Source organism: Cornus florida, unplaced genomic scaffold, assembly GCF_030987335.1.
Source record: "Cornus florida cultivar Cherokee Brave unplaced genomic scaffold, ASM3098733v1 CherokeeBrave_3.0.0_Hap2_Chr06, whole genome shotgun sequence".
NCBI classification, from domain to species: Eukaryota; Viridiplantae; Streptophyta; class Magnoliopsida; order Cornales; family Cornaceae; genus Cornus; species Cornus florida.
The window spans coordinates 31,131,756-31,153,869 of NW_026775576.1; the positions used below are offsets into that span (position 1 = coordinate 31,131,756).

General features: G+C 44.5%; 2 protein-coding genes across 3 annotated transcripts in view; one reads left to right on the top strand and one right to left on the bottom strand.

Moving 5' to 3' along the window:
* Positions 1 to 22,114, top strand: part of LOC132311278 (uncharacterized) — a 53,512-nt gene that overhangs the window by 16,789 nt on the left and 14,609 nt on the right. The gene's annotated exons all lie outside the window — the stretch shown is intronic.
* On the bottom strand, positions 2,391 to 9,978 carry LOC132313787 (uncharacterized). The gene is made up of 3 exons (XM_059812735.1): positions 9,701 to 9,978; positions 8,857 to 9,598; positions 2,391 to 2,425 (listed from the first exon to the last, which is right to left on the bottom strand). Exons 1-3 carry the CDS (start codon positions 9,824 to 9,826, stop codon positions 2,391 to 2,393), a joined length of 903 nt encoding a protein of 300 aa, XP_059668718.1. The 5' UTR covers positions 9,827 to 9,978.

Sequence of the window (22,114 nt, forward strand, 5' to 3'; positions counted from 1 at the left end):
TAGAGTGGTCACATTGCCGACCCTTTTCTTCATCTGCGCCTGCCGCAGGCGCACCCGTAGCAGCTCATCTGACTCTTCACTAGGCTCGGGTCGACCATGGATAGCATTGATTATACGAACTGGTTGCGAATTGTGGGAGCTTTGTTTATGACTCCTTTTTATTTGTTCCACTGGTCGATTCTGCTCCATCGCCGAGCCTTGAACATAACTCGCAAACTCCCCTCTAGCTATCAACATCTCCACTTGCCTCCTCAGGTTCCTGCATTCGTTAGTCTGATGTCCGAAATCAGAATGAAAAGCACAATGTTTAGTTTGATCCCTCTGTTCGAGGGGTTGTCTAATTGGCAGTGGTGGATGAAACTTGTCCTTGTTCTCCTGATACAACCTCGCCAGAGTGACCTTCAGCGGAGTAATCAACTCTTCCTCCCTGGACCTTTTTTCGGCCTTCCAAGTGGTCTGACGTTGCGGCTGAGCCTGCTTCTGCCTGATCTTTGCCTTGGACTTTTCCTCGGTCGACACGAGCGACGTTGTCCGAGCATTAGCTGCCTCCTCTTCTTCGAGGCGCACAAAGCCATCGGCTCTCTCATTGAGTTCATCCATGGTAGCTGGCGTATTCACTACCAGACTGGTGTGAAACGGAGTTCCGCGTGTCATGGCTAACTTGAAGGCTTGAACTGCCGTAGAAGGATGGCATTCGATTACCATACTCTTAGTGAGATTAAACCTGGTAAGAAAGGCCTGGAGCCGTTCATCCTTGTGTTGCCGCATCGTGAACAGGCTCGAGATGTCCTTCGGCGGGCGTTTGTTCCCATAGTACTGGCTTATGAACCGATCGCACAGGTCCCTGAAACTGCCAATGGAGCTCCTAGGCAAGTTTTTGAACCAGCTGAGCGCCGGTCCGGCCAGGCTTGTAGGGAAGCATTTGCACATTAAAGAGTCGTTTTCCGTATTCAGGGCCATTTTCAACTGGATATGATACACATGATCGATCGGATCGGTTGTTCCGTCAAACAGAATAAAGACTGGCATAGCAAACTTCCTTGGATGCGGCGCATTCAAGATCTCGTCGGTGAATGGTGAATCCACCGTCCGAGCTGCGGATCGGAGAGCTTCATTCTCTCTCTGGAGTCCAGCGGTAGCTCTGTGAGTTACGGTTCTGCCCTCCGAACCGTGATGAGTGACAGTAACCATGGAGGGCCGGTAAGACGGATCGAACGACCGTTCCTCTATGAACTCTCTCTGCCAAGGCGACGCTACTCGACGGCGATCTACCTCCATCACTTCCTCTCGGTCAAACCTTTCCCGCTGCGGATCAACGTGAGTCGAGCCTTCGTGATCTTCAACTCGACGAACATTTGGCGGCAAATTGTCCATCATCCTTTCATCACGGTGGTGAGCTGACTGATTGTTCTCGTTCTGATCGCCTTGATGCGCGATACTAGATGGAACACCTCCTTCTCCGACCGGAAGCGGATGCGAAACTGCGGGTATCTGCCGATGCTGCAGTCCAGCTTTCAATTCTGCATTTTCTTTTCTGAGAGCTTCAATCAAGTTCATCAACTCTTCAAGCTTTGTTTGCTGGACAGCCTCCATCGGATTGGAGCTTTCACCTATCATTATTCCCGAACGGAGTAAAGGCATTAATCTCAAGTTCGCGAGTAGATCTGAGCTTCGTGAGTAGGAATTTTTAGATCTGGCTTCTAATTCTCCGAATTATGCTCACTGTTTACAAGATCTGAATTGTCTGAACTCTAAATCCGTCAGATCCTGCCACAATCGAGCAACTCGTGGTTGCGTAGATCTGAAGTCACTCCTGCCAAAGCTTCAAGAATCGTAATTCCTCCAGAGTAGGTCACAATCGCTCAGATCTGGATTCAAATCCGCAAGATCGAGTCTCGATCAACCGAATTGGTTTGAATCCATTCGATACTCCTCACTGATCAACCAAACTTTCATGCGTTTCCCACAGACGGCGCCAATTGAAGATGCAAGAAACTCCTTCTATTCTTTCTCTCTCTAGAATTCTTACACCTCAACCCGAAAAAGATCCCCCTCCCCTTCATTCCAACTCCTATTTATAGATACTTACAAGATATTTACAAGATATTTACTAATTGCTGGACCTGGGCCTATTCCTCTGTAAGCCCTGGTCACCCTTGATGGGCTTACTCCCGCCCGGCCCATATGGCAGTGTCTTTCTATGGGCTGACCCAGCTGTTCGGACTGAAGGTTGTGTTTTGCGAGTCGGACCTGGCCCAAGTATCGAATGGATTCAAACCAATTCGGTTGATCGAGACTCGATCTTGCGGATTTGAATCCAGATCTGAGCGATTGTGACCTGCTCTGGAGGAATTACGATTCTTGAAGCTTTGGCAGGAGTGACTTCAGATCTACGCAACCACGAGTTGCTCGATTGTGGCAGGATCTGACGGATTTAGAGTTCAGACAATTCAGATCTTGTAAACAGTGAGCATAATTCGGAGAATTAGAAGCCAGATCTAAAAATTCCTACTCACGAAGCTCAGATCTACTCGCGAACTTGAGATTAATGCCTTTACTCCGTTCGGGAATAATGATAGGTGAAAGCTCCAATCCGATGGAGGCTGTCCAGCAAACAAAGCTTGAAGAGTTGATGAACTTGATTGAAGCTCTCAGAAAAGAAAATGCAGAATTGAAAGCTGGACTGCAGCATCGGCAGATACCCGCAGTTTCGCATCCGCTTCCGGTCGGAGAAGGAGGTGTTCCATCTAGTATCGCGCATCAAGGCGATCAGAACGAGAACAATCAGTCAGCTCACCACCGTGATGAAAGGATGATGGACAATTTGCCGCCAAATGTTCGTCGAGTTGAAGATCACGAAGGCTCGACTCACGTTGATCCGCAGCGGGAAAGGTTTGACCGAGAGGAAGTGATAGAGGTAGATCGCCGTCGAGTAGCGTCGCCTTGGCAGAGAGAGTTCATAGAGGAACGGTCGTTCGATCCGTCTTACCGGCCCTCCATGGTTACTGTCACTCATCACGGTTCGGAGGGCAGAACCGTAACTCACAGAGCTACCGCTGGACTCCAGAGAGAGAATGAAGCTCTCCGATCCGCAGCTCGGACGGTGGATTCACCATTCACCGACGAGATCTTGAATGCGCCGCATCCAAGGAAGTTTGCTATGCCAGTCTTTATTCTGTTTGACGGAACAACCGATCCGATCGATCATGTGTATCATATCCAGTTGAAAATGGCCCTGAATACGGAAAACGACTCTTTAATGTGCAAATGCTTCCCTACAAGCCTGGCCGGACCGGCGCTCAGCTGGTTCAAAAACTTGCCTAGGAGCTCCATTGGCAGTTTCAGGGACCTGTGCGATCGGTTCATAAGCCAGTACTATGGGAACAAACGCCCGCCGAAGGACATCTCGAGCCTGTTCACGATGCGGCAACACAAGGATGAACGGCTCCAGGCCTTTCTTACCAGGTTTAATCTCACTAAGAGTATGGTAATCGAATGCCATCCTTCTACGGCAGTTCAAGCCTTCAAGTTAGCCATGACACGCGGAACTCCGTTTCACACCAGTCTGGTAGTGAATACGCCAGCTACCATGGATGAACTCAATGAGAGAGCCGATGGCTTTGTGCGCCTCGAAGAAGAGGAGGCAGCTAATGCTCGGACAACGTCGCTCGTGTCGACCGAGGAAAAGTCCAAGGCAAAGATCAGGCAGAAGCAGGCTCAGCCGCAACGTCAGACCACTTGGAAGGCCGAAAAAAGGTCCAGGGAGGAAGAGTTGATTACTCCGCTGAAGGTCACTCTGGCGAGGTTGTATCAGGAGAACAAGGACAAGTTTCATCCACCACTGCCAATTAGACAACCCCTCGAACAGAGGGATCAAACTAAACATTGTGCTTTTCATTCTGATTTCGGACATCAGACTAACGAATGCAGGAACCTGAGGAGGCAAGTGGAGATGTTGATAGCTAGAGGGGAGTTTGCGAGTTATGTTCAAGGCTCGGCGATGGAGCAGAATCGACCAGTGGAACAAATAAAAAGGAGTCATAAACAAAGCTCCCACAATTCGCAACCAGTTCGTATAATCAATGCTATCCATGGTCGACCCGAGCCTAGTGAAGAGTCAGATGAGCTGCTACGGGTGCGCCTGCGGCAGGCGCAGATGAAGAAAAGGGTCGGCAATGTGACCACTCTACACCAACAGAGCCCGTCAATGCAGATAAAGTTCGACTGGACAGACCTGCAGCGTGTTCAACTGCCTCATGACGACCCGTTGGTAGTCAGTTTGACAGTGGCAGATTGCTTGGTGCGCAGAGTTCTGATCGATCCTGGGAGCAGTGCGAATGTTATGCCGAGGGACACATTTGACAGGCTCGACATTAAACCAGAGAGGCTCAAGCCCACCGGAAATCCCTTATTAGGGTTCGATGGGAAGAGGGTGGAACCCGTCGGGATGGTGGAAGTAGAAGTTCAAGCTGCAGAGCGAGCTCTTATGGAAACTTTTGTGGTTGTGGAAATTCACCCCTCGTATAATCTCCTGATGGGAAGAGGATGGATTCACAGAGTCCGAGGTGTACCCTCAACTCTGCATCAGGTCATGAGGTGCCTCGGGCCCGATGGAGATAAAGTGATAGACATTCGGGGGGATCAGGTCGCAGCCAAAGAGTGTTATTCCGTCACACTAAAGCATGCAGGGAAAGGAAAGGCGCCCGTCCGGTCGACAAGCACCAGATAGCAATTACAGGAACCTCCACTCGAGCAGAATAGGGTGGAGGAGTCAGCCGACTTGACCGAGGAGCCCCTTCTGGATGTGCAGATCGATCAGTCCAGGCCAGAACGAACTACCAGAGTGGGTATAAGACTGACCAGAGAAGAGCAGCAAGAGCTAGTGGATTTCTTGTCCCACAATGTCGACGTATTTGCATGGAGTCACCTCGACATGCCTGGAATTAGTCCTTCCGTCTCCTGTCATTCCCTAAATGTCAATCCTAATTTCAAACCAGTGAAACAGAAGCAGCGAAGATTTGCTCTAGAACGTAATCAGATCATAACGGAAGAAGTTGATAGGCTGCTTGATGCGGGATTTATCAGAGAGGTGCACTACCCTGAGTGGTTGTCCAACGTCGTTGTGGTGCAGAAGAAAAATGGGAAATGGCGCGTATGCATTGATTTCACCAATTTAAACAAAGCCTGTCCGAAGGACAGCTTCCCGTTGCCTAAGATTGATCAAATGGTGGATGCCACCACGGGGTATGAGCGTTTAACCTTTCTGGACGCATATTCAGGTTATAATCAGATTCCTATGGACCCCGCAGATGAAGAAAAAACTTCTTTTGTCACCGAGCGAGGAACATACTGCTACAAAGTTATGCCTTTTGGATTAAAGAATGCGGGAGCAACTTATCAACGACTTGTCAGCAAAGTTTTTAAGAATCAAATGGGTAAGACTGTCGAAGCCTATATTGATGATATGGTGGTAAAGAGTAGGAAAAAGGATGATCATCTGAAGCATCTGCAAGAGGTATTTGATGTACTAAAGCGATATGGGATGAGGCTCAATCCGACCAAGTGCTCGTTCGGTGTGAGTTCCGGGCAGTTTCTGGGACACGTGGTCAACCGTAGGGGCATCGAAGTTAGCCCCGCTCAAGCAGAGGCTTTGATTAAGAATGCCGAGCCAAAGACGATCAGAGAGGTGCAAGCCCTAACAGGACGAATAGCTGCATTAAGTCGATTTATTTCAAAGTTGTCAGACCACTGCAAACCATTCTTTGACACGATTCGGAGCCATGGAAGGCAGGTCTGGGGGGATGAGCAACGACAGGCATTGACTCATTTGAAGCAATATATGCAGAATCCACCAGTCCTGTCAGCCCCAGAACCGGAAGAAAAGTTATTTCTATATCTTGGAGTATCTGGTGTCGCGACGAGTGCCGTTCTGATTCGTTGCAAGGAAGGGGTGCAATACCCGGTATTTTATGTAAGCAAAACACTGATGGAGGCAGAAAGAAGATACTCAAAGGCCGAACGGGTGGTACTCGCACTTGTAAATGCAAAGAGAAAGTTAAGGCATTATTTTGAATCCCACCCCATAGCTGTTCTAACAACTTTCCCAATCAGAACGCTCATGCACAAGCCAGAGCTCTCGGGCAGAATGACAAAGTGGGCCATAGAGTTGAGTTCATTTGACATAACGTACGAGCCGAGAACAGCTATTAAAGGGCAAGCGGTGGCCGATTTCCTACTAGAATGTGATGCCGAAGATACGGAAGAGGACCTTAGAAGCGGCTCTTGGAAACTTTTTGTGGATGGCTCCTCTAACCAGATGGGGGCTGGGATTGGGATCAAACTGCAAACCCCAGAGGGTACTTCCTTGAGCCAAGCACTCAGACTTGAGTTCCGAGCCACCAATAATGAAGCGGAATACGAGGCGTTGCTAAATGGATTAAAGTTGGCCAGAGAGCTACAGATCAAAAGTTTGACAGTGTATAGTGACTCGCAGCTGATTGTTCGGCAGGTAAATGGTGAGTACGCAACCAAGGATGACATGATGGGGGCATATCGTTCTGCCGTTCTGCGTAGAGCCAAGGACTTTGCAAAGATTGAATTCATACAGTTGCCGAGGGAACAGAATGCAGATGCAGACCGTTTAGCATGCAGTGCTTCGAGTTGCGGTGAAACATTGGCGAGGGTGATTCCAGTGGGAGTAGTGACCCAGCCGTCCATTTTCGAAGAACCGATGGACTCGGACCCTTGGCAAGTCAACGTCATACCGTATGAACCGAGTTGGATTGACCCAATCATTACCTATATTCGAGATGGCGTTTTGCCTATGCAAAGGGATGAAGCTAGGAAACTCAAAAAGAATGCTGCCAAGTACGCCATCGTGCGGAACCAGCTGTACAGAAGGTCCTATTCTGGCCCGTACTTGAAATGTGTCACCCCCGCGGAGTCGCAGCAGGTATTGCGAGCTATTCATGAGGGTGTGTGTGGCAATCATTCTGGGGGAAGATCGTTAGCGCATAAAGCAATGACACAAGGGTATTTCTGGCCAAACATGTCAAGAGATGCGGAGGAGTTCTCTCGAAGGTGCGATAAGTGCCAACGATATGGACCAATGATCCACCAACCACCTGAGGAATTGCACGTAATGGCCTCGCCGTGGCCTTTCGCGCAATGGGGGATGGATGTGGTCGGTCCTCTGCCAACTGCAAGAGCTCAGAACAAGTATGTGTTACTGGCCACGGATTATTTCACTAAATGGGTGGAGGCAGAACCGTATCCTAGCGTGACTCAGACTCAGGTGAGACGATTTATCTGGAACAACATTATCTGCCGCTTCGGTGTTCCCAGAACAATAGTCATGGACAATGGCACAAACCTCGACAGCAGGCAAGTAAGAAAGCTGCTGGAGGAGTATGGAATCAACCAGAAGTTGGCTGCAGTAAGTCATCCTCAGGCTAACGGACAAGCAGAAATCACAAACAGAACCATTTTCGCCTGCATTAAGAAGAAGCTGGAAGATCATAAGGGGAAGTGGTTGGATGAACTCCCGAACGTTCTATGGGCTTACAGAACCACCCCAAGGCGGCCGACTGGGGAGAGCCCGTTCGCAATGGCGTATGGTACCGAAGCAGTTATACCGGTTGAGCATTTAGTCCCCACTATCAGAAGCTTAGCATGGAGTCGGGATCAGAACGACAAGATGTTAAGATTGAACCTCGACATGATAGACGAAAGGAGGGACGCAGCGGCTATAAGGCTAGCATCGTATCAGCAAGTGCTGGCGAATAGTCACAATAAGAGAGTAAAACACAGGGATTTTGCCCCGGGCGATCTGGTTCTGAAAAGAAAGGTGGGGATGGTCAAAAAAATGATGCCACCCTGGGAAGGCCCATACAGAATTGCAGAAGTCATTGGCAAAGGGGCATATACGTTGGAAACCATGGCGGGAAAGTTGGTCAGCAAGCCCTGGAACGCCACGTCTCTGAAGAGGTACTACCAATAGAAGCTAAGTTCTGGCTTTAATTGGATGTTATTTGTTGTCAATCAAATACGTATGAATGAGCAAGTTACTGGAATTTACAAAAAAAAAAAAAAAAAGAATTTTCTTTTCCAATGGTCTACTATAAAAATTTAAAGCCAAGTGGCAAGTGGCATTCTAGCCGAGCGCCAGGCACTTAAGCAAGATAAGTGGCAGCTGGCACTATAAGCCGAACGCCAGACACTTGCTAAAAATTTAAAGCCAAGTGGCAAGTGGCATTCTAGCCGAGCGCCAGGCACTTAAGCAAGATAAGTGGCAGCTGGCACTATAAGCCGAACGCCAGACACTTGCTAAAAATTTAAAGCCAAGTGGCAAGTGGCATTCTAGCCGAGCGCCAGGCACTTAAGCAAGATAAGTGGCAGCTGGCACTATAAGCCGAACGCCAGACACTTGCTAAAAATTTAAAGCCAAGTGGCAAGTGGCATTCTAGCCGAGCGCCAGGCACTTAAGCAAGATAAGTGGCAGCTGGCACTATAAGCCGAACGCCAGACACTTGCTAAAAATTTAAAGCCAAGTGGCAAGTGGCATTCTAGCCGAGCGCCAGGCACTTGCCGTACAAACACACAGCGAAGCTAATATAAAAAGAAAAAGAGAGAAAAGATATATATGTACTGAAGATAAGTTGAACAGAGCACAACACATAGAGAAAAAGAGTTCGGCCATTTCATTAATATTGAACATTTAGTTTACAAAAGAGAGATGTCCATCATTACAAGAAGATATGAACTGGAAGAATTCGAAGGAGCCCTAGCTAGACGCCTCAGTACCAACAGCATCCTGGTCTTGCCGACTCGCCTCCTCGGCCCCATCAGCCGCCTCACCTTCATGAGGTGGGGAATCCAGGTGAATAACTGAGTCGTTCGGCTGGGGTTCAGCGTCAGCAGTGGCTACAGAGGGAGCCACAGTTGACGATTGGGGAGCGGTCAGTGGCAGAGCGGTAGGAGGAGCTGTGATGATCCTTGAGGATGCGATGTCCTGGCACTCATCAAATATACGTTCCGCTTCGGTGGGTTCTGGGTCGACATAGACCCCCAGGGGTTCGATCCCCAGATCCTTGTCTACCTCATCCGGAGTGGAGCTGGTCTGTCCCTCATCCGGAACCCGGTCGGCGAAACCTTCCCGGAATCCTTGAGCATACCGAAGAGCACCGACCCTGGAGAACCGAGCGTGAAGGGCCAGCATCCCACCACCCACTCTGCTGATAGCGTCGATCAGAGCGGTACGCTCGTCCAGAGCTCTTTTTTCAAAAGCCATCCGAGCAGACTGTTCATCAGCTAGAAGGCGTTGGAGTTCTGCCTTCTCTTCTCTGAGTGATTCCTGCTCAGTCTGCCAGACGCTCTTCTCAAGCTGGAGGGCGTCCTTCTCATCCTGAAGGGAATCATTCTCCTTTTTCAGGACATCTCTCTCTTGCTCGGCTTTGTCAAGCCGAACCAGCACCTCGGTATTCTTCATGGCAAGGAGGTCGTTTTCTTTATTAGCCACCTCCAGGCTGTCAGAATACTTTCGGGCCCTGGCGTTCCCCATTTCCACCTGCTTCTGCATGGCCATCATCCCGAACAATGTCTGCATAGGTGCACAATAAGAACGGTTAAACCAATAGTCAGAACGGGCGAAGGCAAGACCAAGTAATATAAGAGAATTCATGAGTTAGAAAATAAAAGTCACCTCCATAGCAGATTGGGGAAAGCGACTGAACACGTCCTTCTGGGAAAGGCCCTTTGCCGCCTCAATGTCCTTCGGAGTCCACATGCTCCTGTAGTAGGCCATAGCGGTCTGGCCATCCTTCAGCATGGTCTCGTTCGGTTTCACGAACGTCCCATCCGTTCGAGTGTACCGAGGGGCCCATGGCGGTAAGCTGGGGATAGAAGGGGGGCCTGAAGCAGAAGCAGAGCCACCAGCTGCAGGAGGCCCAGAGGGAGAAGGAGCTCTGATCGCTCGGTGCAAGAGAGTAGCCGGCCCAGAGACTCGGGTCCTTCTAATAAGAGGCTCCTCCTCAGGATCGATTTCACTGTCAGGATGAGGCCTTTTGCCTCGCTCTTTGTCCCGACCGCCCCCCGCAGCAGCAGGAGCTATGGTAGCTGGGGAGGGCGCGTTCTGGTTGGCAGCAGGGGCGCTGGCAACAGGGTTAGTAGCCACTGCGCTCGGGACAGTGTCAGATATGGTGGCTGAAGAAGAAACCGACGCTGGAGAGGAGGTCGCCCCAGCAGCAGGAATGGCTGGGGGAGTATTTTTCCTCCTGCCAAAAGAGGGAATCTGCAGTCTGCTCATATTGTAGCCGAGTGATGAGAGCGCAAAGAGGTTGTCTGAAGTGAGGAGATCTGAGCAGGAAGGAATATCGTTCAGAACGTATCTCTTCAAGTAGTTACTCCTATCCCTGCAAACACTGTAGCTCAAGTCATCACAAGGAATTCCCAAGGAGCGGCATAAGTAAGTGCAAAAACGAGGAACGCATGTTTCACAGGGGCAGTCATGTTTATGGGATTTGAATTTTTTATAGGAGGAGACAGAGCAGACACCAAAGGCGCTCGGGATTGGGTAATCCTCTGCAGCCGGCGAAGACCAAGCCCCACTAATACCCACTATGCTATCCCTCCAACCCTTTTCAGATTTTATTGTGTCAGTGCATATGGACATCTTCTCGAACGGGTAGAGGTGGTAGAAGGGCTCGTTGGTACGGATCTTACTGACCTTATAGCACAGAAGGAGGTCTATGAGGTCAAGGTCCAGATTTCTGTCACGCATCAATAATAGCATAACAGATATGATCCTAAAGAAGTTGGGGTTGACCTGCAGAGGGGATATCCCCAATCTGTTGAAGACGTAACTAAAGAAAGGGTGCAGAGGGAACCTAACAACATTCAGTTGAAGGTTCGTGAATAAGACTTCGCCGGGCAGGAGGCCGGCGCCGGTCGTAATATTAACGTCTTGGGGGCAAACCCTAACTTCGATGTTGTCAGGAAGTCTAAGTCTCATACGAAGAACACCCAGATCTACAACCATGGTGGAAGTGCAAGAAGAATCTAAAAGAGGGAAAATGGAAGCCTGCCGAAAGTAAAAAGAACGAAACTAACCTCGGAGGACTGCAAGATCGCTGGGAGAATGACTCTCGAAGGATTTCACCGGAAAAGGCTTAGCACAGTTCTAGAAAGAGGGAGATTTGGCTGATGATGGAGACGGTAAAGGGAAGTGAAGTGGAATTCTAGAGCATTATAAAGGCAAAGGGGCCCGAGGGCCGAAGCGTCGGGAAGGCAAGAAATCCCTCGAACCCCGGAACATTGATTCTGGATCTGACCGTTCGCTCCCCCACGTGGTTATCTCGAGCCGTCAGCGTCATGATGAGACGCCATCAATAATTACCCCTTATTAAATAAGGGGCAATTATGGGGGCAGTTGAGGAGGCCCTGGATGACATGGGCCAGGTCCGACTCGCAAAACACAACCTTCAGTCCGAACAGCTGGGTCAGCCCATAGAAAGACACTGCCATATGGGCCGGGCGGGAGTAAGCCCATCAAGGGTGACCAGGGCTTACAGAGGAATAGGCCCAGGTCCAGCAATTAGTAAATATCTTGTAAATATCTTGTAAGTATCTATAAATAGGAGTTGGAATGAAGGGGAGGGGGATCTTTTTCGGGTTGAGGTGTAAGAATTCTAGAGAGAGAAAGAATAGAAGGAGTTTCTTGCATCTTCATAAACAAACAGAAATTCTAATTAACATTAAATTACAATCTGTTTGTTTGTTTTTTTTTTAAATCAACTGTCAATGGTTTCCTTGTTCGGCGCGTGTGAACCAAATTTAATTCCATCTGAATTATATAAATTACTCCATACTAAACCCATAATATATTACAACATAATTAAAACCCAAACTATAATACAACACATGAAAATTTAATTTATCAAAATATGAAAATTATCTCAAACCCATTATTAAAACACATGAACTGAATTTTTCAAATAAATCCATATAATTAGATTCAATTAATTTATTTAAAGAACCTAGAATTAATCTAGCATGCATAGGGCATGAATCAAAGGAGAAGAGAAGAATTAAAACTTGCCTTTAGGAATTTGATAAAAACCCTAGCCTCCTTCTTCCTTTTCCTCTTCCTTCCTCTTCTTTTTTTCTCTCTCTAAAATATAGTACGTGATATATTTTCTAACCTCTTTCACAACTCTATAGTTATATATATTTATAGGCAACTAAAATAACCCTAATCCTTTTTCCATTCCAAGACAAACCAAAATAAAATAAAATAAAATTTAAATACTAAAAAGGTAATTTAAATATATGTTACGTATAATCTATGTGTACTTCTTTTTACATATAATATATAAATATATATCAGATTATTATTAAAGGGACTTTCCTTATTTAATATATTTATTTATTTATTTATTAAATATACATATACATGGGTAATTATCCGTACCCATTAAACCCCTTATCCAAGTAGTCCATGGAGCCTAATTGATTGGTCAATTACTACTATCCATATCCAATTCCTTAAAAACATAAAAATAAAATAAAAAAAATAAAAATAAAACAATTAAATTCATAAACAAATACACATCATCACATACAATTCAATTTAAACAAATAATTAAATCAATTAAACAAGTAAACAATTAGTCAAGAAAAACAACTAAATAATTAAATGCAATTAAAACTATTAAAATAATACCGAGACTATCCTTTTTAAATTAGGGGTATTACAAGTCGAGTCATGGATAGATAGACGAGCTTCCCCACAAGTCGTTGATACTGACCAACATCTGACAACAACTCCCCCTCAGAATCGGCCAACCGATGATTTTGCTCAATCAGAGTAACAGCAGGACGAGCGCTAAGCTGATTAAAAGCAGAAAGCAAGTCAAGAACATACTTGCGTTGAGAGATGAAAATGCCAGCCTTAGAGCGAGCCACCTTAATGCCCAAGAAGTACCGTAGGGGACCAAGGTCCTTAATCTCAAACTGACGGCCAAGATGTTTTTTAACCTGAGCAATTTCGGTAGTATCATCTCCGGTAAGAACAATATCATCGACATACACATTGAGAGCAATTATCTTACCACCTGAATGACATAAAAACAAGGTATGATCAGCTGCACTTTGATGGAAACCAAACTTGAGCATGGCAATGCCAAAGTGATCAGACCAAGCTCGGGGAGACTGCTTGAGGCCATACAGAGAACGACGAAGACGACATACCATACCAGAATGAGCAAGAGAACGAAATCCCTGAGGAGGGACCATGTACACCTCCTGCAAATCACCATTGAGAAAGGCATTCTTGACATTTAACTGAAATAGAGGCCAAGATCAAATTGCAGCAACGGAAAATAATACATGGATGGTATTCATCTTGGCAAACAGGGGCAAAAGTCTCCTGTTAGTCTATGCCATAAGTCTGAGCACAACCTTTGGCAACCAACCGGGCCTTGTAACGAGCAACTGACCCATCTGAATTATGCTTAACTGTAAACACCTAATGACAACTCACAACCTTTCGTCCAATAGGAAGCGGAACCATGTCCCAAGTTTGATTTTTCTCAAGTGCTTGTAGTTCTTATGTTAGAGCATCACGCCATTGAGGTTGTGCTAGTGCAACTACAACACTAGAAGGAAGAGGAACTGAGGCAACAGAAACAAGAAAACTTCTATAGGAGGGTGAGACAGCACAATTAGAAACAAAATTAGAAATAGGGTATGTACAAGAACGTTTACCCTTTCGAAGAGCAATGGGGCGATCATCAAGTGGAACAATAACTTGAGAAGGCGGAGCTGGTGCCGAAGGAATAGGGCAATCAATCGTGGAAGTAGAAGCTTGTATCTGTTATCTCCGACTATAAAGCTGTGGAAAAGGAACAATTCCCCCTGCTGGAGGGGTATCACGAGGAGGAATCATAGAAGACGAAACAAGTAACGGTAGAGGACTTGAAGACGGAAGAAGGTAATCATCCATTATATTCAATGGGAACCATTCACTTTGAGAACCAACTGAACCACTATAGTATGGTGTACGCTCAAAGAAAGAAACATCCATGGATATAAACCGTCGACGACTGGGAGGATGGTAACACCTATAACCTTTTTGAGAGTGAGAATAGCCCAAAAACACACTTTAAAGCCTTGGGGTAAAGCTTTGTACGAGTTTACCCCAACTGCTGAACAAAGCACACACACCCGAAGACTCGCGGAGGAATAAAAAAAGAGAGATGAATGTAAGATTGAGAATGGGGCTGCAAAGTTAAGAACCCTAGAAGGAGTCCTATTAATGATGTAAACAGCTGTAAGAACTGTATCTCCCCCAAATGATTGGGGAACATTTATGCCAATGCAGATTGCTCTGGCTAAGTCAAGGATGTTGCAATTCTTTCTCTCAGAAAGACCATTCTGTTGAGGAGTTTTAACATTAGCCATCTGATGCTCTATCCCAAATCTTGTACAAAACCGCTATACTTCCCTATTAGTGTATTCCGTACCCTGGTTAGATTTGAATTTTTTAATGGCACGACCATATTGAGTCTGAACCATTGTCATAAATTTTTAAAAAATGGTGTACACCTCATTTTTGGTTTTCATAAGATAAACCCATGTAACACGACTATGATCATCAATGAACAATACGAAATATTAAAACCCAAGACTAGAAGTAACTGGGCAAGGACCCCGCACATCTGAATGAACAAAAGATTAAAAGGTGTTAAAACAGATTTATTACTACTAGCAGGATAATTGGAATGAACATGTTTAGCTATATGACATGTCTCACAGGATAAATCTAACACTGCTACGTTACAAAATAAGGAAGGAAATAAATGTTTAAAATAACTGAAAGAAATATGTCCTAAACGCATGTGCTAATGCATAAGCTATAATTTATTATATGAAACAAAATTAGAAAATGAACCTGAATGTGCTTGAGGCGACAAAGGAGCATATAGATCGTCCACTTCACGCCCACTGCCAATTGTCCGTTTCGACACCAGATCTTGAAAAATACAATGAGAGCGAAAGAATGTTATATTACAATTTAATTGTTTGGTAACGCTACTAATAGAAATAAGATTTGTAGTCAACTGTGGAACATGAAGTGTATCTAACAAAGTTAATGAAGGAGTAATTGATATATGACCCTTTCCAGCAATAAAAAATGGAGAGCCATCCGCAAGGCTTACCTAGCGATGGCTAGAACATATACTATAAGATTGGAAGAATGAGGACATACCAGTCATATTGTCTGAAGCACTAGAATCATTGATCCATGGTGTCAAAGATGTAGATACGCTATGTGCAGACGCAATAGTACTTGAGTGGGCATAAGTGGAGGTTGGCTGAGATGATGCCTCTATTTGGTTGGAGAATTGTTTGAACTTGTCCAAATTAGCTTGAGCCAAGGTAACTGTGGCAGAAGATGGAGAGCCAGAGTTGTCAGTTGACAACGAGACTGGTTGTGTAACAGAATGTGCAGAGGACCAAGGTTGTTGTTTTTGTTCCGGTGGGCGTCCATATAGAGCATAACAACAAGATTTGGTGTAACCAATTTTTGGGTAATGGTCACACCGTCTACGTTGTCGTCCCAAAGGAGGATCGGTGGGAGCGCTCTTAACTGATTGGGATGGTGTAGTTCCTGAAAGGTTGGGAACCCGAATTGCCATAGCAGAACGATCAACAGAAGCAACTCTTAATGGATGAGTCCAACGGCTCTCATCTGACAGCACATAGGAGTATGCATCCTCAAGAGTAGGGAATGGAGATAAACCCAATAAATGAACACGAACATACTCAAACTCGTCGTTCAACCCGGCAAGAAATTGAAACACTCAATTCTTCTCCACAATCCCTGCATATAAAACTGCATCATCTATATCCTTCTAAGAGTGGAAGGAATCATAATATGATATCTTCTCCCAAATAGCACGAAGCTTGGCGATATAACCTGAAATTGTCAAGTCTCCCTGAGAAATCCTGGTGATATCTCGCCCCAGCTGGAAAATTCGTGCATTATTCTGCCTCTGAGAATAATTGCATTGAACCGAATCCCTAATCTGCTTAGCAGTCTTCATAAACATATGGCCAACAGTTATGTTTGGTTGCATTGAATTGACTAGTCAAGACATAACCATAGTGTTATCTGCAAACCACTGTGGATTTGCCTTCTCTGACTCAGCTGGTTCTTTCCCAGAACAGTAATATAGCCAATCTTGTCTTTGCCACCAATGAACATCTTGGTAGACTGTGCCCAAATCAAATAGTTGGAACCATTCAACTTCACTGTGGTGATTTGAAATCCTAGATTTTTTGATGAGTTGGTGGGAAAAATGGCACCACCACCCACAGAACTTGAGCTAAGAGAATTAACAGTCGAGGACCCTGAATTTGCCATAATCTGTCACATGACAATAAAAAACTCCAAAAACACTACAAATTCTATTAATAAATCAAAGGGTCTCCCCAGGCCATAAACAATAACAATGTCTTCTCACACCATTACCGAAAAATCCAAATACATAATTTTTTTTAAGGAGCGCTGCCCGTTTACACATAGCCAGACAGCCTCCTTCTTAATATCCGGAACCTCTTTGTAGATTAAATTTTTTTTTATCCAAGCCCTTCTAGGTGTTAGAGACCAACTATCCCAATTTACCCAACCCTAGAATAGTAAAAAAAAAAAATTATAAAACTTAAAAATACCTAGTTTCAATCACAAAACAGCAACACAGAAAAACATATATAGGCAACATCACACGATGTCACAAACAGCCTAAGGTGGCTGTTGCACAAGTAGCAAGGCTGCTGAAAGGTGTGGAAATGTGTTGGCTTTGATACCAAGAAGAAATATAAAAAGAAGAAAAAGCTTGAATGAAAGCTTGAAATATAAAAAGTAGAGAATCGTGTAAAAGCTTGAATGAAATGAATAACTCATTCACAACTCTATTATTTATAGATAAAAAGAGCACATGATCATATTACAAGAAGGGAAACTAAATCAAATCTAAATCAAATCACAACATATTCTAAAGCATATTGTTGTTGTCAGGGGCTTATTTGTTATTACTTATATAATGTTATGGCTTATGTGTAATTTCTGAAACTCGTTATTATAAATAGAATGTGGTGAAAGGATGAAATTATTCTTTTCATTATTTCTCTCTTTCCCCATCTCTTTCTCTTTTTCTCTCATCCGCTTTCTTCTCTTTTTCTTCTTCTTTATCACTTACTTTTGATTTGATTATATCTTAAAGTCAACATGGTATCAGAGCATGGTTTGTAAAGCTCTAGGTTTGTAGTTGAAACCCTAGGGCAAGTTTGTGTAAACCCTAGTGGGTGTGAAGGGATTTGAAGAGATTCCAAGATGGGAGTTGTTTGCAAGGAAGTAGTGTTAATCATATCCGTTGTTCGCGATTTTGGTATGGTCTACTTTGTTGCTTTCTAGGGTTTGTGTGGTCGCTTTTTATGCATCTCAGAAGACGGTAATCCTTTTAGTTGAAATTTGTATGTTAGAGAGGTGGTTCTTTACGTATTTTGTTGCTATTTTTGTTTCTGAGGATTGTATACCCAGAAATTGTTTGATAAAATGTCTGGCTTAGAGGTGACTTCAAAAGAAGCTGAGTCTTCTCCTAGTCTGACTCCAGTATTGGGAGGTAGTAGTGATCACCATCCAGGCCTTTGTATTACGACTGTTAGGCTGGATGAGACGATCTATATGGAGTGGGCTCAATCTGCTCCTATGCATATTACTGGTTGTAGGATGATTGACCATATCGAAGGGATTGCTACGTATCCCTCCTAGAGCGATCTTGCATTCAAAGAGTGGAGTGCAAATAATGCACTAGTTATGACGTGGTTGTTGCAGTCCATGCAGCCACAGATCAGCAAAGGGTTTCTGTTTGTGCAAACAACTAAAGAGCTATGGACAGCTGTGGAAGAGACATATTCCTCGGTTGGTAATTTTGCAAAACTGTATGAACTCCAACAACAAATTTCAAGATTCAAGCAGGAAGACCAAACTCTTGCTACATATTACCACACTCTACGTGGTAAATGGGAAGAATTAGATCACTACTAAGACTACATACCTGTGTGTGCAGATGATGTTAAAGAATTTCATGCTATGGTAGAAAGGAATCGAATCTATGAGTTCTTGGGTGGATTGCATTCAAGATATGAGCATGCCAGGGTACAAGTGTTAGGTAGGTATCCAACCCCTACTTCTGTTAGAGATGTGTTTTCGTACATCCAGGCTGAGAGAGTAGAATGAAGGCTATGTCTGCACCTATATACACTAAACCTGAGCCAAAAATACCATTGTCTAAGAGGTCTGCTCTTGCCACATAACAATGGAAGAGCAATCCTCCAAAAGGAGGGAAACAGGATGACAAAAGCAAGTTGAGGTGTGATCACTGTGGGCGTACGTGCTACACTAGGGAAACATGCTGGAATCTACACGGTCGCCCTACTCCAGCTCCTGCTAATGCGAAAGTTAGGCCAAGGTCTGGTCCATTTAGGGGGTTATCTATGGCATATGCTGCAGAGCGTGAGACTGCTTCTACTGGTCATGCCTCCTCAGGGCCACCGAGTTCTTTGTCCGGGGTTGAACTTAATGCTCTCCGACATCTACTAGCACAACATTCCTTCGTTTCCACCTCTAACTTCGCTCAGACAGGTACCTCTCATTCGGCACATCAGGTTTCCACATTATCTGGTGGACCACCTTGGATCATTGATTCAGGAGCCATTGATCACATGACTGGTATGGTATTTGATTTTTCTTCGTACAGTTTATGTTCTGGTAAGGATAAGGTTAGAGTGGCTGATGGCACCTTCACCTCCATTGCGGGGAAGGGCACTGTTTCTGCCTCTCCTAATCTTACCTTATCCTCTATTCTTCATGTTCCAAAGTTTACCAATAACCTCCTTTCTGTCAGTCACATTACAAAAAGCTTGAATTGTAGTGTAACCTTTTTTCCATCTCACTGTGTGTTTCAAGACTTGGACACGGGGAAGACGATTGGAAGTGGACGTGGGGACAATGGCTTGTATTTGCTGAACGCGAGGCCAACTTCTTATTATGTTGCAAATTAATCTAGTGTTAGGAATAGTAATGTCAGTAAAGATCTGTTAATGCGATGGCATAATTGACTGGGTCATTAACCTCTTCTTGTTTTGAAGCATGTGCTTCCCCAGTTTGCTTTTATTGAATCTTTTGAGTTAAATTGTGAAACATGCGTTCTTGCCAAACAATGTCATGTTTCTTATCCTACTAGTATTAATAAAAATACAGCTTCTTTGCAGCTTGTTCATTCTGATGTGTGGGGTCTTGAATCTACTACTTCGTTACTTGGTTTTCGTTACTTTGTTGTGTTTGTTGATGACTTTAGTTGATATACTTGGTTTTATCTTATGAAAACCAAAGATGAAGTTCATTCCATTTTTAAAACCTTTCATAGGATGGTATGTACTCAATTTGGTTGTCCCCTCAAAATCTTTCGATCTGATAATGGAGGAGAGTTTATGTATGGTGGTCTTGCCTCCTTTTTTGCTGGTAACGGGATTGTCCATCAAACCTCTTGTGTCGATACACTGCAACAGAATGGTGTAGCTGAAAGAAAACATCGTCATATTACGGAGGTGACCTGTTCTCTTCTAATTAGGATGGGAGTGCCGAAAAGTTATTGGGCTGATGCAACCTTAACAGCTATATACCTTATCAATCGCATGCCTTCTAAGGTTCCTGGCTATCAATCCCCCTTCTCTGTATTACACCATGACTTTGCCTTGTTTACTGTCCCTCCGAAAGTGTTTGGTTGTGTTTGTTATGTTCACATTCATCATCGCAAGGATAAAATGGACCCTAAGGCAATACAATGTGTCTTTCTTGGATACTCCACCACTCAGAAAGGGTATCGGTGTTATAACCCTACCACTCGTCGCCGCTTTGTCTCCATGGATGTTACATTCTTTGAGTCTGTTCCTTTTTTTTTTTTTTCCCACTACTCGAGATTCTCTACAGGGGGAGACTACTATACAGGTAGAGAATCCATTGTCCATTCAGAGGGAATGCCCCATTTCTTTACCTGTACCCATTTAGGGGGACCTTCTTACTAAGGTGTCTATGTCTAGTCCTCTTAACACTAATGATTTGCAGCAGGGAAAGCAGCCAATTGTCTACACTAGGAGGGCAAACAAGTTATTGTCTCACCCTAGGACCAAGAAGTCTCCCTCGATCCAGGTAATTCCTTAGTTGACATTGATACTCCTGATTCTTTTCCCAATAGCATTCCTGTTGATCTTGATGTCCCTATTGCCTATTGTAAGGGTGTTCGTAGTTGTACAAAGCATCCTATATCTCAGTTTGTATCTTATGATGCCTTATCTCCAACATATCGTGCTTTCACTTCGTGTATCTCCTCTGTATCTGTTCCTTCTAGTGTTTCAAATGCTCTCAGTCAAACTCCATGGAAGAAAGCTATGCTTGAAGAAATGAAGGCCCTTAAGAAGAATGGTACTTGGGATATTGTTCCATTACTTAGGGATAAGAAACCAGTTGGCTGCAAATGGGTCTACACAATAAAGTATCATGTAGACGGAACAATCGAGAGATATAAAGCTCGGTTAGTTGCAAAAGGCTTCACTCAGACCTATGGAATTGATTATCTAGAAACATTTTGCTCTAGTTGCCAAGATGAACTCTATACGTGTTTTTCTTTCTTTGGCAGCTAATTTGAATTGGCCCTTACATTAGCTGGATGTAAAGAATTCTTTCTTTCATGGTGACCTGGAGGAAGAGGTGTATATAACTATGCCACCAGGTTTAAGCTTGCTAATGGTCAGAATTTAGTGTGTAAGCTAAATAAAGCTTTGTATGGGTTAAAGCAGTCGCCACGTGCTTGGTTTGAGAGGTTCAGCACTGCTGTGAAAAGAGTAGGGTACACACAGAGTCAGGCAGATCATGCTCTCTTCAGCAAGAAGCACCAGGGTTGCACCACTGCCCTTATTGTATATGTTGATGATATTGTTATCACTGGAAATGATCCGGAAGAGATTCGTCAAATGAATTTATTCTTGGGGATAGAGTTCGAGGTTAAAGATCTCGGATCATTGAGATACTTTCTTGGCATCGAGGTGTGCAGATCGAAGAAAGGGGTGTTCATTTCTCAATGGAAGTATGTGTTAGATTTGTTGGCTGAAACAGACAGGCTTGGAACTAGACCGATTGATATTCCCATTGAGCAGAACCATAAGCTTAATGATGTAGATGGAGACCCATTAGATGATGTGGGAAGATTTCAGCGATTGGTTGGGAGATTGATTTACTTATCTCTCACGCGCCCGGATATTGCTTACGCTGTTATTGTGATTAGTCAGTTTATGCATGCTTCACGTTCACCTCACCTTGAGGCAGTTCATCATGTTCTTCGCTACCTCAAGGATTCACATGGTAAGGGGATATTGTTTGGCAGTCATGGCCACTTTAGCGTTGAAGCTTGTACTGATGCTGATTGGGCAGGGTTTATGACAGATCGACGATCTACTTCAGGATATTGCACATTTGTTGGAGGTAATCTTGTTTCCTGGCGAAGCAAGAAACTGTATGTAGTAACTAGATCTAGTGCAGAAGTTGAGTTCAGATCCATGGCACATGGAGTTTGTGAGTTGTTATGGCTATGTACGATGTTGGGTGAGTTGGGTTATCTTGTTCGCAAGTCAATGAAGTTGTATTGTGACAACAAGGCTGCTATTTGCATTGCTCACAATCCAGTTCAACATGACAGGACAAAGCATATTGAAGTCGATCGATACTTCATCGAGGAAAAGCTTCATCTTGGGCTGATTTGTACTCCATACGTCAATACACATGATCAGGTTGTTGCTGTTATGACTAAGGGTGTGAGCAAGACTTGCTTGCAAAATATGTTAGTCAAGTTGGGTATGATAGATATCTTTACACCAGTTTGAGGGGAAGTGTTGTCAGGGGCTTATTTGTTATTACTTATATAATGTTGGGGCTTATGTGTAATTTCTGAAACTCGTTATTATAAATAGAATGTGGTGGAAAGATGAAAGTATTCTTTTC

What these genes read in the sequence shown, in the direction of transcription:
- LOC132313787 (XM_059812735.1), bottom strand. Translation starts at nt 9,826, where the DNA reads ATGCTGAAGGATGGCCAGACCGCTATGGCCTACTACAGGAGCATGTGG. An exon ending in TTCCCCAATCTGCTATGGAG is followed by an intron (nt 9,599 to 9,700) that starts GTGACTTTTATT and finishes GCACCTATGCAG; the next exon opens with ACATTGTTCGGGATGATGGC. An exon ending in GGATTCCCCACCTCATGAAG is followed by an intron (nt 2,426 to 8,856) that starts GTGAGGCGGCTG and finishes TAAATCCGTCAG; the next exon opens with ATCCTGCCACAATCGAGCAA.